Source organism: Paramisgurnus dabryanus, chromosome 22 (assembly GCF_030506205.2).
Source record: "Paramisgurnus dabryanus chromosome 22, PD_genome_1.1, whole genome shotgun sequence".
Classification (NCBI taxonomy): domain Eukaryota; kingdom Metazoa; phylum Chordata; class Actinopteri; order Cypriniformes; family Cobitidae; genus Paramisgurnus; species Paramisgurnus dabryanus.
This window is the reverse complement of record NC_133358.1, coordinates 26,953,711-26,970,175: the sequence shown is the minus strand read 5'-3', so window position 1 is coordinate 26,970,175 and position 16,465 is coordinate 26,953,711. Positions and strand designations below refer to the sequence as shown.

Here is a 16,465-nt window from a genome sequence, read left to right as displayed (position 1 = left end):
TTTTATAACTGATGTAAAATGCAATTATATAAAGGCTTAAAATGCAGGCTCTGCACATTCTCCTAACCAATTTCATGAGGTGCATGCTGGGATGCATTTTAAACAGTTTTGAGAGCACTGCCATGTATGCGAGCTATCTGTCCATTTGTGTATCTTTTGTTTGTCTAGGAGATAACAAGGACACTGTGAAATTTTTTAGTGGACTGTCAGACCAAAAATAAACAAATATATAAAAATATCTAAAAATTCTTAAATTAAGATGCTTTTTCTTGATGAGCAAAATGACCCAAGAAAATAAGTCTAGTTTTTAGACCAAAAATATCAAATTTAACTGATTTTGTGCATAAAACAAGCAAAAAAATCTGCCAATGGGGTAAGCAAAAAATCTTGAACATTTTACTTAAACACTTAATTCAAGAAAAATGCAAGAAAAATTGCTTACCCCATTGGCAGATTTTTTTGCTTGTTTTATGCACAAAATCACTTAAATTTGATATTTCTGGTCTAAAAACTAGACTTATTTTCTTGGGTCATTTTGCTCATCAAGAAAAAGCATCTTAATTTAAGAATCTTTAGATATTTTTACTGAAAACAAGACAGAAGTACTAATATTTTTTTTCTTGAAAATAATTTTTTGCAGTGTAAAAGTCTTAATATTTATTTTAGGACATATATAGATGGAGCAATGACTAAAGGCCAATATAGCAATAAAAAAACAACCTGATGTCACAAAGTTCCGTGGGATAGTCACGGAATTTTTTGCTCATTTTTCCGTGGCATTCTCACGGATCTCCGCATTTTTTCGTGGCCCTGCTACAGACTGTCTTTTTCCGTGGTATTCTCACGGATTGGTTACTCAACTGCTTTTTCCTATTTTCAAACCATTTTCGGTTCGGTTTAGGGTTAGAATTGGTGTTTGCGTTAGTATGTCACTTTAAGTATTTGTTTATATTTTTTTTATTTATTCTTTTATATTTTCTAAACTTTAAACAATTGTTGCCTGGCGTTGGGTTTGGGTAAGGATGTCATTTCATGTAAATCTAACCCTAAACCGAAGCGAAAATGGTAAGATAATAGAAAAAAAAGTTTAGTAACCAATCCGTGAGAATGTCACAGAAAAAGGACAGTCCGTAGCAGGTCCACGAAAAAATGCGGAGATCCGTGAGAATGCCACGGAAAAATGAGCAAAAAATTCTGTGACTATCCCACGGAAATTCATGAGATCAGGCTGTAAAAAAATGGTAATAAGATTGTATTTGTTAACGTTAGTTAGTGCATTAGCTAATATAAACTAACAATGAACAATACTTCTACAGCATTTATTAATCTCACTGCAAAATATGATTTTTTTCTTTTTTCAAGCAAAATTTTCTCACCCCATTGGCAAATGATTTTGCTTGTTTTAACCACAAATTCACTAAAATTTTATGTTTTTTTCTAAAAACTAGACTTATTTTCTTAGGTCATTTTGTTAATTAAGAAAATACTTCTTGATTTAAGAATTTTTAGATATGTCTACTGAAAACAAGACCAAAATACTAAGTAAGAAAGTCATTTTTTTTGCAGTTCTTAGATCAGAAAAATGCTTAATAAATGCTGAAAATATTGTGCATTATTAGTTCTTGTTAGCTTATACATTTACTAATGTAAATAATTACAACCTTATTGTAAACTGTAACCTTCCTGTGCTTTTTGTCTTCTAAAGTATCTCTTCTGAATTCTTTGTCCTCTTGCAGGAAGTTTTATCCCATCATGCACCTGTCCTCCTGGTTATGTGGGTAATGGCTATGGACCTGCGGGTTGTACCCAGATCACCGACATTTGTGGGACCAGTAACCCCTGTGTCAACGGCCAGTGTGAGGTTTGTGTTTTGCTAATAAGCTGTCATGATATTGCATAGCATCCCTGTGGGCCATTACATTCATTTATCTTTCAATCTTAAACTTTTGTCAATCGTCCCAGAACACAGCCACTGGATACATCTGTCGCTGTGACCCAGGCTGGGCGGGTCAGAACTGTGATCAAAACGTAAATGAGTGCTCCAGTAATCCCTGTCAGAATGGAGGTACCTGTGTTGATGGGATTAATGGGTACACCTGTACCTGCACTTCCCAATGGACCGGACCACAGTGTCAAACTCCACAGCAAGGTGAGTGTGTCTTATTAATCCCTATGTTGTGGGTACCGATGTCCCCACCACGATAGTAAACCCAGTGATGTTTGACCTTGTTGGGACATTGTTTTTTTTGGTCCATATGAGGAAAACAACTTATAAATCATTCTAAATTTAGTAAATGAAAAATGTGAGTTTTTTTTTAGGTTTATGGGTTGGGTAAGGGAAAGGGGATAGAATATACAGTTTGTACAGTAGTATAAAAGTCATTTCGTCTATGCAAAGTCCCCATAAAACATAAAAACACAATTTGTATGTGTGTGTTAGAATGTGGAGGAGTTCTGGAAAGTCCAGCCGGGACCTTCAGTTACCCAAACAATCCTGGAACTGGGGAGTATGATCATCAGGTCAGCTGTGCCTGGGTCATTCGAACCGACCCCGGCCAGGTAAGTCAAACCATCCATCACATTATTTTTTTTTAAACAAGGCCAAGAAGAAGGATCATTGAAGCCATTGAAGCGAATCAAGTCAATGAAATAAAAAGTTTGTCCGGTTGCATAGGCATAGCCGTGAAGTTAAGACTGTCTTAAAGGGACATTCCACTTTTTTTGAAAATATGCACATTTTCCAGCTCCCATAGAGTTAAACAATTGATTTTTACCGTTCTGGCGGTACCACGCATAGCTTAGCATAATCCATTGAATCTGATTAGACCATTTAGCATCATGCTCAAAAATAACCGAAAAGTGTTTCGATACTGTTTCGACTGTTCTGTAGATTGTGTACTAAGACTGCCGGAAAATTAAAAGTTGCGATTTTCTAGGCCGATATGGCTAAGGGAATACTTTCATGCATTGTATAATATCATTGCGCCTTCTGCAGCCATGTTACGGCAGCAAAGTCCTTGATTATTACGCCAGAATATAAGTATAGTTCATAGCCATATCTGACTGGAAAATCGCTTTTAATTTTCTGTCAGTCTTAGTACACGATGTAACTACAGAAGAGTTCATTTTTAAATAGGAAAAACATTGAAATTCTTCGGTTAATTTTAAGCGTGATGCTAATGGTCTAATCAGATTCAATGGATTGTGCTAAGCTATGCTAAAAGTGGTACCACCAGACCCATAGATCAGCTGAATGGATTCCAAAACGGTAAAAATCAAATGTTTAACTCTAGGGGAGCTGGAAAATGAGCATATTTTCAAAAAATGTGGAGTGTCCCTTTAAGATCTAATCTGACAAACAAGTAATTAGTTAGGGCTAGTAAGTCTTACTATTTGGATTTAAATTAGACCGATCTACCCTTTGTAACATACTTTAAACAGTTACATTTAAAAGAAAAAAAAACATGGCTAACTTTTAGGCTTAGATGCTCATGCAACCGGCCAAAGGTCTTATGCTCATTGTTATACATTAATTTTCCTAATCTGTTCTTCCCAGGTTCTGCGGATCACATTCCCTTTCTTTGACATCGAGAACAGCGGCTCCTGCACTTTTGACTTCCTGGAGGTCCATGATGGTGACAGTGCCTCCTCCTACATGATCGGAAAATACTGCGGCACGGCCGCACCAGCCGAACTCTTCAGCTCCCATAATTCTCTGTACTTCTGGTTCCGCTCTGACCATTCGATCAGCGGTCGTGGCTTTACCGTGGCTTGGCAATCTCAGGCACCAGGTAAACCAGGAACGGCCTTATCTAAATAAATGGGATCTGATGAAGTTTCATATTTAATAACTGTTCTTTCCATCCCATTTGTGATGCAAGTCTTATTATATATCTATACATTTTGGTCTTTCAGTGTGTGGTGGAGAGTTGACGAATTCATATGGTGACATCAAATCGCCCGGTTACCCTGGTAACTATCCACCTAATCGTGACTGCTACTGGACAGTGAATGTGAACCCTGGTCTGCTCATAACGTTTGCCTTTGGGACCCTAAGCCTTGAACACCATGATGACTGCAACTTTGACTACCTTGAGGTATGCAAAGCCATCGAAAACTCTGTATTCACATCAAGCCAAATAAGTTAAATAGCGTCCATTTCTGGCTTTGTATTGTAGATCAGGGATGGGCTGCTACCGGAGGATGCGGTTATGGGAAAATATTGCAGTACATCATCGCCACCACCGCTACAGACAACAGGACCAACCGCATGGATCCACTTTCACTCGGATTTTAGTGTCAGCGATCGAGGATTTCACATAACATACACTACTTCTCCATGTAAGTAAAAGCTAAAGTCAAAACAGACATGTTAAATATTAGGTTAAAAGATTTAGTTGTACTTCTGTACTGTGCACAAGCCTTAGGCCACTATGTCATCAGCTGATTTCTTGTTTTTGCAATGGCATAGTGAGCATAGATATGTATAAAGGCTAGATGTCTCGCCTGCGCTGCTGGCCAATTGAGGGGAACGTCCGCATTTGGCGGCCATCTTACCACAGGCAACTCGCTCACTCGTAGCATTAAGTTTAATGGTGCAGGTACTTTTAAATGACCATAACTTTTTTAAATTTTCTACCGATTTTCAAACGGTTTGGTTTGTTGTAAACGTTGAAGATGTAGCTATGACACTGCATACTTGAACAAAAAAAAATATTCATGAAACATGTTAAAGCATCTAGAATGATAGCCACGTTAATAACGTTTGTAAAAAACCAAACCGTTTGGAAATTGGAAGAAAACTGAGCAAGTGATGGTCATTTAAAAGTACCTGCACCATTAAACTCAATGCTACGAGTGAGCGAGCTGCCTGTGGTAAGATGGCCGCCAGGTGATGACGTTAGAGACTCCGCGTTAAAACACCTCTAGCCTTTATACATATCTATGATGGTGAGAGTATGTAATAATTTCTCAGTGTCTTTATTAAAAAACAACCTTAAAATACAGGACAATTTTGTAATCTCTTAAACCTAAATGAAATAAAATCCTAATTTCTAAGTCTAATCCAATGACGTTAGTGTTCTCAAAAGAGTCAAACAAAGGTCACACTAATACCGAATTTTTCCTAAAAAGGCAATTTTTTCCCTGATTTTTTTTTACATTTTTCATGCATAATTTAAAGAAAAAACACCACAGTTTTCAATATTTTACTATGTTCTTACCTCAACTTGGATGAATTAATACATACCTATCTTTTAATCCTTGTACAGCGCTTCTCGAATGTGTTAGCATTTAGCCTAGCCCCATTCTTTCCTATGGCTCCAAACAAAAGTTTTATTTTGTGCCACCATACTTACTCGTGTAACTACTCATTTAACAGTCTTTAAATAAGGAAAACATGGAAGTGTTTGGTGGCTTTTAAATTCATCCCTGTTTTGATCCTAAGTAATGAATGGGGCTAGGCTAAATGCTAACACATTCACAAGGCACTGTACAAAGATAAAGTGCTCGCATTAAAAAAAAAAGATAGGTATGTATTAATTTGTCTAATTAAGAACATAGTAAAATATTGCAAAATGGTGGTGTTTTCCTTTAATAAAGAGCAGAGCTGCCAACTTCTGAGTTCAGCTTGGAGTGAGATTTTTGGGGGGGGGGGGTTGTGGTAATAATTTTTTATATAAGTCCTAACCATTTGCCAATTGATAATAGTGTGGATTTTAGCTATTTCTGTGTTAAATAGTTGGAAAAGACTGCGTTAAAATGGTTCAATACAAATCGAATCATATTTTAGAAATTAAATTGAAATAAAAGCTTTTACTGAGTTTAAATGCCTGAGATTAGAGTCTTTACTATTGTTTTATACACTTATGCTTTCCTTCTGATAAAAGTGCCAAAAAAGTTCTTAAAATCTAATGAATACTGGTCTCTGTAAAATGTATAACTGCAGATGACAGCAGCTTTGATTCAGTTTATCCAGTGAGAAAGAGAAGCGTAAAGTGATGATTTGTGATTGGTGATAGAGGGACTGTCACAATCAAATAAACCAAATTAGTAGTTTATATTAAACTAAAGCAAGAGATAATGTGTACGTCAAGACCATATAATTATATTTCGTATATATTATTGTTTATAGATGTCAAATATAAATTGACCTTTTTCTCTTTTATTAAAACCTGTCACCGCAAACATCACGCAGGCTTGTACTGCTTGCAAACATACACACGCGAGTGATGGTTGATTAAAATTGCTGTTTTCTGAGGGTATCTGCGTGCGTGGAATCCGGGCAATTCTCTGCTTTTCATCCAGACCTTGACGCTTTGTGTGTTCGACTGGTGCGGAGCTGACTGATCGGCGTATGACATCAGAGTCACGCGATAGCAAAGGTAAAGGCGGACCCTTTTGTAACATTTCGACTTGCTCTCGCGGTACTCTGATGTCCTCGCTGCCGAACTTCCTGCGCACCGCCACATAAAGTGAAATGCTCTTTGACTCTTTGCAGCAAAGTACCAGCACCATGAGAAGTGGTGGCACATAAGACAGTGAAGGTACGCTAAAATATAAAAGTGTCAATACTGTGAGCACTGCTTTAGCTACTTACATCGTGCGTTGCTCTTTCACCATCGCGCAGCCGCGCACTCGCTCTCTGTAGTTTGTAGCTGGCGCTTCGGCATTTGTAGACAATAACTCCACCTTCTTTGATTTGATTCGCCTTCGCATCATTTTGACTTTGACGAGCGCTTTATGCTGTTTGAGGCACGCCAGATAGAGATAGGCGTTTTACAGTATTTACAGTTAGGTATTTTTATAAAATTATTTAATGTCTTTTATTAAACTCAATGGGAATCTAAATGGTGGGCACGAGCCTGCGTGAGAAAATGGATGTGTGGCGTGAGAGCGTGAGAATGGGGTCAATTGCGTGAGTCTCACGGCGAATGCGTGAGAGTTGGCAGCTATGAAAGAGAGTGAATTTTTTTTAAAGATCTACATTTAAACTTTTTAAACTGCTAAACATTTGCTAAATGTTAAAACCTGTAGCACCATAGACCTATGAGTGAGGCACAACATTTTGCTCCTTTTGTATCTCCACATAAAGCAGAATGTTAATATAGCAAACATGAATTTAAAATTGAACAAATGTATATCTAAAGAGGATTTTGTTAGTATCTTCACATACCCAAATAGGATGTAAATGTGAACATTATTTGTTTGCAAACAGTACTATGATTATGTTTAATTGATTATTGGTAATTCAGTAACCGAATGATGGTTGCACAAATCAGTAAAATGCATCCATCCATGCTATCCTTTATATGCACTCATAAAATGGTTTATAGGTGTTTTTATAACTATTAAACATCAAGAGTCACATTGCAAATATTATGAACCCGATGCACTGGGTTCATAAAACGAAAAAGCTAATTTTCTTGCAATATTGTTTTGGGACGGCCTGCCTGAGTGTAACGTAATTCACCGTATGTCATCAGCTGACCCAGGCTGCGGCGGCGTCTACACAGAGACCGAGGGAATCATCATCTCTCCCAATTGGCCGAATAACTACGCTCACAACAGGCAGTGCATTTATATCATCAGAATGCCACAGAATGAAGTGGTGGCACTTAACTTCACCCACATGGATTTGGAGATTCATAGCGGCTGTCTGTTTGACTTCGTGGAGGTATGATTTCTGTGGATGTGTGTGTTAAATGTAAAGTACTTGCAGCATATAATTAAGCAACTTCTTTATCAGGTTCGAGATGGAACTAGTGAGACTGGCCCACTTTTTGGGAAATACTGTGGTACCACATTGCCGGCACCCATTTTGTCCTCCACCAATGCACTCTGGATTCGTTTCCAATCTGACAACTCTGTGGCACAAGCTGGTTTCAGGGCCACATATGAACTTGGTAAGAGACCTAAATCTGCCAAATGCATAGATGTAAATGCAAATGCATGTAAACCTCTTCCTAGTTTTGTGTGCAGACAATGTGGAGTGTCCTGATTAAATCTGTTGACCTGTTTATCTATTAAGTCTGTGGTGGAACCCTCTCTGGAACCGGTGAGATCCGCACACCCCTCCACCCTAATCCGTACCCCCATAACAAAGTGTGCGAGTGGGTCATAAACCAACCTATGGGCTACGTGGTCACTCTTAATTTCCTCACATTTGACGTTGAAGGAAGCAGCCAATGCTATTTTGATCATGTTGAGGTACGTTTGTTACCATTAGGTTAATCGGTCAACATACAGATTATATGTTAACTTTATCTTCTGTGTTTCTAGGTGAGAGATGGTCCCAGCGCAAGCTCTCCTCTGATTGGCCGTTATTGTGGAACTGAGGTGCCTCCCATGTTGCAGTCTTCCCAAAGATCCATGTTCATCCAATTCAAAACAGATGCTTCGGTCTCCAACCATGGTTTCAATGCTGAGTATAGATCTGCAGAGCAAGGTACGCTACACTGCTCTGTTTCCTCTTGTTGTGTATTCAAATACAAAATTCTAGTGATCTGAATGTGTTTTGAGGCAATCCCAGAATGCATTGCAGAGTACAAAGCTTTAGTTTGGCAAATCAAAGAGAATAGATCAGTGGTGTTGGGGTGTAAGGTTGTACGATCGATCCCCACAATGGGTTTATTTTTACAGGTTGTGGAGAGACTCTCACAGAACCAACAGGTTCATTCACCAGCCCAGGTCATCCCACCGTGTACCCTCACGGAGCCAACTGCACTTGGTACATCTCTCTTGAACCTGGCAACCTCATCCGTCTGTCATTCACAACCTTCAACTTGGAGTACCACACAAACTGTACATATGACTACGTGGATGTCTACGATAATGGTACCGCACTGACCGGCACCCTTATGGGCAGGTAGGAACCTGAGACAACATCTGAGATGTTTTAATGGTGTGATACACCGTAACCGTGCTGGGTGTCATTCTCTGTTCAGGTTCTGTGGGCATTCGGTTCCTCCATCTTTAACAAGCACCGATAGTCTGATGACCGTCCTGTTGGTGTCTGACTCTAGTCTTGCCGCCGAGGGTTTTTCAGCCACTTATGTCTCAATCAATGCGACCACAGGTACACTTTTATTGCAGTCACTCGATACAAAAATCCTTTCTTCAAGGGATGCATAGTGAAGGTTGGATTGTCTTTGGCAGTCTTTCGAACTCATGTGCTTTTTCCTACCCTATACATATAGACTGCAGTGCGGTATTTACGTCTCCTACCGGACAATTCAACTCCCCCAACTACCCGAGCAATTACCCCACCAATCGGGAGTGTGTCTATAAAATCATAGTGGAAGTCAATATGCAGATCATGCTTAATGTCACAGATTTTCTGCTAGAGGCCTCGACTTCCTGTTCCTTTGACTATTTAGAGATCAGGTAGAATCTTAAGCACTAATATTCTTGGGACGTATTTTGGTATGTTACTTTTTGAAACCCTTTTCTTTAATTAACAGAGATGGAGGCTATGAAACGTCCCCTCTGATTGGTAAATTCTGTGGAGTAAGTGCCCCTCCAATTATAGTATCCCATAGTAACAGGCTCTGGTTGAAGCTACGATCCGACAGTGTGCTCACCTACAGAGGGTTTGCTGCTCACTGGGATGGTACACAGACAGGTATGCATTTCTTTTTGTATCGTCAAATATTAAAGGGACACTCCACTTTTTTTGAAAATAGGCTTATTTTCCAGCTCCCCTAGAGTGATATTATGCAGTGCCCGAAAATAGTCCCTTGCTATTGAAAGTTTGCAAGTGGACTATTTTAATATCATTACGCCAGAATCAGAGTATAGTTCCTAGCCATATCGGCCTAGAAAATGGCAACTTTAAATTTTTTGTCTTCTTAGTGCACGATGACAACTACAGAAGAGTCAAGTTTTAAATCGAAAAAATTTCGAAACTTTGGTTATTTTTAAACGCGATGCTAATGGTGCTAATGCTAAGGTGGAGTGTCCCTTTAAAATGCAATTTGTAGCGTTTGCCTCTCTATCGCCATCACTGGTGAAACATACAATTGCAGGTTTCTTAACATACTTATCTTTTTTTTGTCAGATGAGCTTATAAATAATTTTATAATCTTACAATTGTGAATTGTGTTTTAAACACTGATTTCTATAAAAAAATTATATAAATCTATAATATTTCAGTATTTAACTTTTTTATTAATTTTTGCTGGATTTTTAAAGCAAAACCAACCGTTTTTCAATATTTTACCATGTTCTTACCTCAATTTAAGGGATTAGTCAATTTTCTTAAAAGAAAAATCCAGATAATTTACTCACCACCATGTCATCCAAAATGTTGATGTCTTTCTTTGTTCAGTCGAGAAGAAATTATGTTTTTTGAGGAAAACATTGCAGGATTTTTCTCATTTTAATGGACTTTAATAGAGCCCAACATTTAATACTTAACACTCAACACTTAACAGTTTTTTTCAACTGAGTTTCAAAGGACTATAAACGATCCCAAACGAGGCATAAGGGTCTTATCTAGCAAAACGATTTTCATTTTTGACAATAAAAATAACAAATATACACTTTTAAACCACAACTTCTCGTCATGTAGATCCGGTCGTGATGCACCAGCTGACCCCACGCAATACGTCATGACGTCAAGAGGTCACAGAGGACGAACGCGAAACTCCGCCCCAGTGTTTACAAGCGTCTTGAAAGAGGACCGTTCCTACGTTGTTGTATGTCAACTGATACTAATTAATGTCTTGTGGCAGTTTATTGTTTAAAATGGTCCGCAAATGTGCGTTTTATATATGTAACACGTGACCTCCCTACGTCTGTACGCATTTAAGTTAGGTCGCGCTGGACCGGACCTACACGAAAAGTTGTGGTTTAAAAGTACATATTTTTTATTTTTCTTGTCAAAAATGACAATCGTATTGCTAGATAAGACCCTTATGCCTCGTTTGGGATCGTTTATAGACCTTTGAAACTCCTTTGAAACTGTTAAGTGTTGAGTTAAGTATTAAATGTTGGGGTCCATTAAAGTCCATTAAAATGAGAAAAATCCTGCAATGTTTTCCTCAAAAAACATAATTTTTTTCTCAACTGAACAAAGAAAGACATCAACATTTTGGATGACATGGTGGTGAGTAAATTATCTGGATTTTTCTTTTAAGAAAATGGAAAATTCTTTTAAGAAGCCACCAAACACTTCCATGTTTTCCCTATTTAAAGACTGTTACATAAGTAGTTACACGAGTAAGTTTGGTGGCACAAAATAAAACTTTTGTTTGGAGCCATAGGAATGAATGGGGCTAGGCTAAATGCTAACACATTCAAGAAGCGCTGTACAAAGATTAAAAGTGCACGCATTGAAAAAGATAGGTATGTATTAATTCATCTAAGTTGAGGTAAGAACATAGTAAAATATTGAAAAACAGTAGTGTTTTCCTTTAAAGGGGACATATAGTGAAAATGTAAGCTTTTTCCATGTTTAAGTGCTATAATTGGGTCCACAGTGCTTCTATCAACCTAGAAAATGTGAAAAAGATCAACCCAGTAACTTAGTTTTTGTAAACCATTCTCTGCAAGCATGTGAAAAAAATAGGTCATTGAATTTTGGCACCTCTTGTGATGTCAAAAGGGGATCTTATTATAATAATATCACCCCTTAATCTGCACTACCACCACGGCACTGCCATTTAGTGCAGAGAGAGAGAAAATTTTGACAGCACAATTGAGTTTCAATTTCAACAAACCACCATTATGGTGATCAGTGTTTGCATTAGACACACCCAAAAACTGGAAACCTTTTGCTCACACCTACAAATTGGCAATTTTAAGATGCTATAATACATTTTCTATATGATATTTTGAGCTAAAACCTCACATATGTACTCTGGGGACACCAATGATTTATTTCACATCTTAAAAACGTCTTGTGAAATGTCCCTGACTCGACGCCCACTTGCGTTTCAGTCCGGCAATCTGATCAAACGCATTCGTGTTTTGTCTGCAATATGTTTTTTGTATTCCCGTCATAGGTTGTGGTGGTACCTTGACCACCAGTGTCGGAGGTTTTACCTCTCCAAACTACCCGCTGCCCTACCACCCCAATGCCGAGTGCTACTGGCACATCAAGACCAGCGCTGGAAGTACGCTGGTGCTCAGCTTTGCAGACTTTCACCTGGAGTCCACTTACGACTGCACATTCGACTACTTAGCGGTCAGACAACGTTGTCCTAGACAACTTTCCATTAGAGAGTGCTCCATATTGTACTGAGCTTGATTTTTATATTTAACCAGGTTTATAATGGAAACAGCACCAATGCTCCACAGTTGGCTAAGCTGTGTGGAAATCAGATTCCTCCACCTTTCCACTCATCTAAAGAGAATCTGTACGTGAAACTGCGCACAGACAGCATCTTTCACACGGGCGGATTTCTGGCTAACTACCAAACCAGTGAGTGGCACAAAACCCAAGCATGCACACATCAATTCACTATCAAACTAACTATTGCAAAAAAACCTTCCTTTGATATACTTTGAATTTTATGGTATTACCATGCTATATGTACAAAAATAGTGAATAATAAAACCAGTGTTGCCGTTTTAGGTATGTCAGTGAATAGTAAAGTATTACAGTGGTTCATCTGTAGCTGGTGGTTAAGTTCACTTACAGACTAGGCTGTATATCTGCTGTTTTGTCCTGTTTTAATTATGTTTATAGAGGTGAAATGTCACAGTTTAGAGCTCAGTGCAACACTATTTATCTTCCTTTGTGTGGTCTCTCAGTCATTCCTCTTTTATTCGACTCACAATGGTCGCATGCCTACATGTTTCCCAGACTCTTTAACTTTACCGCAGGGTCAAATCAGGCTCCAGTTCATTGCAAGATGGCTCTTGTATAAATGCATTCCTGCCTTATTTTTTATTTTGAACCTATGCATCATGAGTCAAATAAATTCCCTCCCATGACATAAATCACGTTTGCCATTTTCTGTTTAGTTTGCAATGGTGTGCTGATCGCCAATCAGTCCCGGGGAAGGATCGAGAGCTTAAACTTTCCCAGTAACTACCCCACTTATGCCAACTGTAGCTGGACCATCCAGGCCTCCATGGGCAACACCATCAACTACACCTTCATTGCTTTTGAGCTCGAACCACACACATACTGCGCCTATGACTATGTGAAGGTGAGCGGCATATGTTGCCTACGGTAATGGTTTAAATGAAAAATCTGAAGAGACAATCTATAAGTTTGTGTTTCTCTTCAGAGGGGTCAAGTAGTCCAGTTCACGCTGGATGCTTTGTCATGCAATTACACTACATTGATTTACTGGCAAAGTCTTTAGAAATTCACAAAGGGCCTTTGAGTTCCTCTCTGTTCACCCATTACCATGGAGATCCAAACAGTGATGACATCATGGGACCTTTCGGAGAGATGGAGGTGTTTTTGAGCTCGCTGGCATTGCTCCTGGGAAATGCTAAACTTGCAGATGTTATTATAAACCTCATTCACTCCATAAATCTTATTGTTTTGGTATGCAATGACTTCTGTGTTATGGAATGAAAATGTTTGAAGGCCTATTTGCCAGAAATAGCACTTTTTGCATTCCTTAGGCCGTGGTTTAAACTTTTTGGCATGCGTCCCCCCTTGGGTATCTCAAACGTAATGAATATACTCCTAAATAAACATTGTATATTAAAGGGACACTCCACATTTTTGCAGTTTGAAACAGTTCATTTCTACCATTTTGGAATCTATTCAGCTGATCTCCGGGTATGGTGCTAGCACTTTTAGCATAGCTTAGCATAAGCCATAGAATCTGATTTGACCATTAGCATTGCCCTTAAAAATTTCGATATTTTTTCTATTTAAAACTTGACTCTTTTGTAGTTACATTGTGTACTAAGACCGACGGAAAATGAAAAGTTGTGATTTTCTAGGCAGATATGGCTAAGAACTATACTCTCATTCTGGCGTAATAATCAAGGACTTTGCTGCTGTAGGCGTAGTGATATTACACACAGCCCAAAAATAGTCCCCTGCCATTGAAAGTAACCAAGGGGACTATTTTCGGGCAGTGTGTAATATCACTACGCCTACAGAAGAGTCAAGTTTTAAATAGGAAAAATATCGAAACTCTTTGGTTATTTTTTAGCTTGATGCTAATGGTCTAATCAGATTCAATGGATTGTGCTAAGCTATGCTAAAAGTGCTAGCGCCAGACCCTTTATGTCTCTTTAAGTCTATCAATCAACGAAACATGATGATGGCTGCATGCAGTGCTTTACTGTAAAGACTATGATGTGACTAAATGACCCCTTTATATTTTGGTCTAGCTGTATGATGGACCGAATGAACAGGCTCCTCTGATTGGTTCATTTTGTGGAAACACGCCTCCACCGGCCAACACCACAACCAGTGGCAACCTTCACATTGTGTTCCGGTCCGACTATGTTTTATCATACAAGGGATTTCAAATGGACTGGTACCAGAATGGTAAGATCAAAACACACCCAGTTCAAAGTCAAACCAGACCCACTATTGTGAAAAACATCTGAATGAAATACTCTATAAAGATATCTGTAAAAAAAATATAACATGCAGAGTCATTGCTGGGAAGCCAGATGTCAGTGACCGAAAGTCTCTTGAGTGATGATGTCATTGGATATCTGAGAATAATAGCAGCCCTAATGGGCAAAGCAGTGACATCATTCTAGGAAGGCTTCTTTGTGATTGGTTAGTTAAATGTAGGATTCCTGCTCTGATTAGTGAGGGAGAGAGAGAGCTGAGATCAAGTGATAAATGAATATAAGAGGAGGGCAGAAATGGATCCAATTTAGAGTTTTAAGGTTTTTTATATGTGCTGTATGTATGTATAATAGTAAATATGTTGTCCATGCTCATTTTTTTGTATAACAATGGGGAAAAGAGGCTACAAGCTCCCTCAAACTGCTCTGTTGTGTTTCTGTGACTGTGAGACGATGCCAAAGGGTGTGGACTTATTTTTAGAGTGAGAGAGAGAGAGAGAAAAAGAGAGATTTGCTATTCTGGAGGCACATTGGAATCGTGAATCATTTATGCACGGCTTTTTAAGATGATGTCATTTTTTGGAAGGAAATGATCTTGGTTTCCATGGACCCTTTTTGTGGAAAAATGATATTATGCAATGTGTAGTGCTTTGTGAATAGCTCTGTTGTACAGCTGTGCAAACCTTTGTGAGAAAGAAAAACAACAGAAAAATAAGTAAAAAACAATAAGATGCAAGGAAAACACTTTTATGTAGGACACAGAGATAAATGTGCAGTTGACAAGAAACATTTCCATAAACTTTTGTTTTTTTCAATTTTACATTTCATGTAAAAAAATGCCAACACTGCCAAAAATTACTTTCGTACTTAGTATTTTTGTCTTGTTTTTTTAGTAAAAATATCTAAAAATTCTAAAATATAAATCAACGTCTGCAGCGTCCACGAGTCTGTGAGAGGACAATCAAAGGGTGGAGCTATTTTATTAGATGACTAAGCATGGACAAAACATATTCACTGCAAAAAATGACTTTCTTACTTAGTATTTTTGTCTTGTTTTCAGTAAAAATATCTAAAAATTCTAAAATATTAATCAATGTCTGCACTGCAAAAAAAAAATTCAAGAAAAATTTAAGATGCTTTTTCTTGATGAGCAAAAAGACCTAAGAAAATAAGTCAAGTTTTTAAAGCCAAAATAACAAATTAAAGTGATTTTGTGCATAAAACAAGCAAAAAACCCTTGAACATTTTTCATAAACACTAAATTCAAGAAAAATTCGCTTACCCCAGTGGCAGATTTTTTACTTGTATTATGCACAAAATCACTTAAATTTGATGTTTTTGGTTTAAAAACTAGACTTATTTTCTTGGGTTGTTTTGCTCATCAAAAAATGTCTCTTTTTTAAGAATTTTTATATATTTTTACTGAAAACTCAATTTTTTTTCTTGGAAATCGTTTTTTGCAGTATGGAGCTATTTTATTAGATGACTAAGCATGGACAAAACATATTCACTGCAAAAAAATGACTTTTTTACTTAGTATTTTTGTCTTGTTTTTAGTAAAAATATCTAAAAATTCTTAAATTAAGATGTATTTTCTTGATAAGCAAAATACCCAGGAAAATAAGTCTAGTGTGTAGACAAAAAATATAAAATTAAAGCGAATTTGTACTTAAAACAAGCAAAAAAATCTGCCAATGGAATAAGAAAAAAATGTCTTACTTTTTCATAAACACTTAATTCAAGAAAATTTTTCTTAATCCATTGGCAGATTTTTTTTGGACTGTTTTAAGCACAAATTTGCTTTAATTTTATATATTTTTGTCTACACACTGCAAAAAAATGCTTTTTCATATGCTTTTTCTTGATGAGCAAAATAACCCAAGAAAATAAGTCTAGTTTTTTAGACCAAAAATATCAAATTTAAGTGATTTTGTGCATAAAACAAGCAAAAAATCTGCCAATTGTG

The 16,465-nt window shown here is 37.6% G+C and overlaps 1 protein-coding gene across 1 annotated transcript in view; it reads left to right on the top strand.

The window, feature by feature from the left end:
- cubn (cubilin (intrinsic factor-cobalamin receptor)) overlaps positions 1–16,465 on the top strand; it is a 45,013-nt gene that overhangs the window by 8,990 nt on the left and 19,558 nt on the right. Inside the window, exons 10-27 of the mRNA XM_065258542.2 lie at positions 1,737–1,861; positions 1,963–2,149; positions 2,441–2,559; positions 3,557–3,791; positions 3,916–4,097; positions 4,179–4,341; positions 7,485–7,675; positions 7,748–7,904; positions 8,030–8,208; positions 8,281–8,446; positions 8,641–8,866; positions 8,946–9,076; positions 9,198–9,384; positions 9,462–9,622; positions 12,006–12,187; positions 12,268–12,424; positions 12,970–13,157; positions 14,308–14,467. Coding sequence (XP_065114614.1) covers positions 1,737–1,861; positions 1,963–2,149; positions 2,441–2,559; positions 3,557–3,791; positions 3,916–4,097; positions 4,179–4,341; positions 7,485–7,675; positions 7,748–7,904; positions 8,030–8,208; positions 8,281–8,446; positions 8,641–8,866; positions 8,946–9,076; positions 9,198–9,384; positions 9,462–9,622; positions 12,006–12,187; positions 12,268–12,424; positions 12,970–13,157; positions 14,308–14,467 — 3,096 coding nt within the window. The remainder of the gene's footprint in view (positions 1–1,736; positions 1,862–1,962; positions 2,150–2,440; positions 2,560–3,556; positions 3,792–3,915; positions 4,098–4,178; positions 4,342–7,484; positions 7,676–7,747; positions 7,905–8,029; positions 8,209–8,280; positions 8,447–8,640; positions 8,867–8,945; positions 9,077–9,197; positions 9,385–9,461; positions 9,623–12,005; positions 12,188–12,267; positions 12,425–12,969; positions 13,158–14,307; positions 14,468–16,465) is intronic.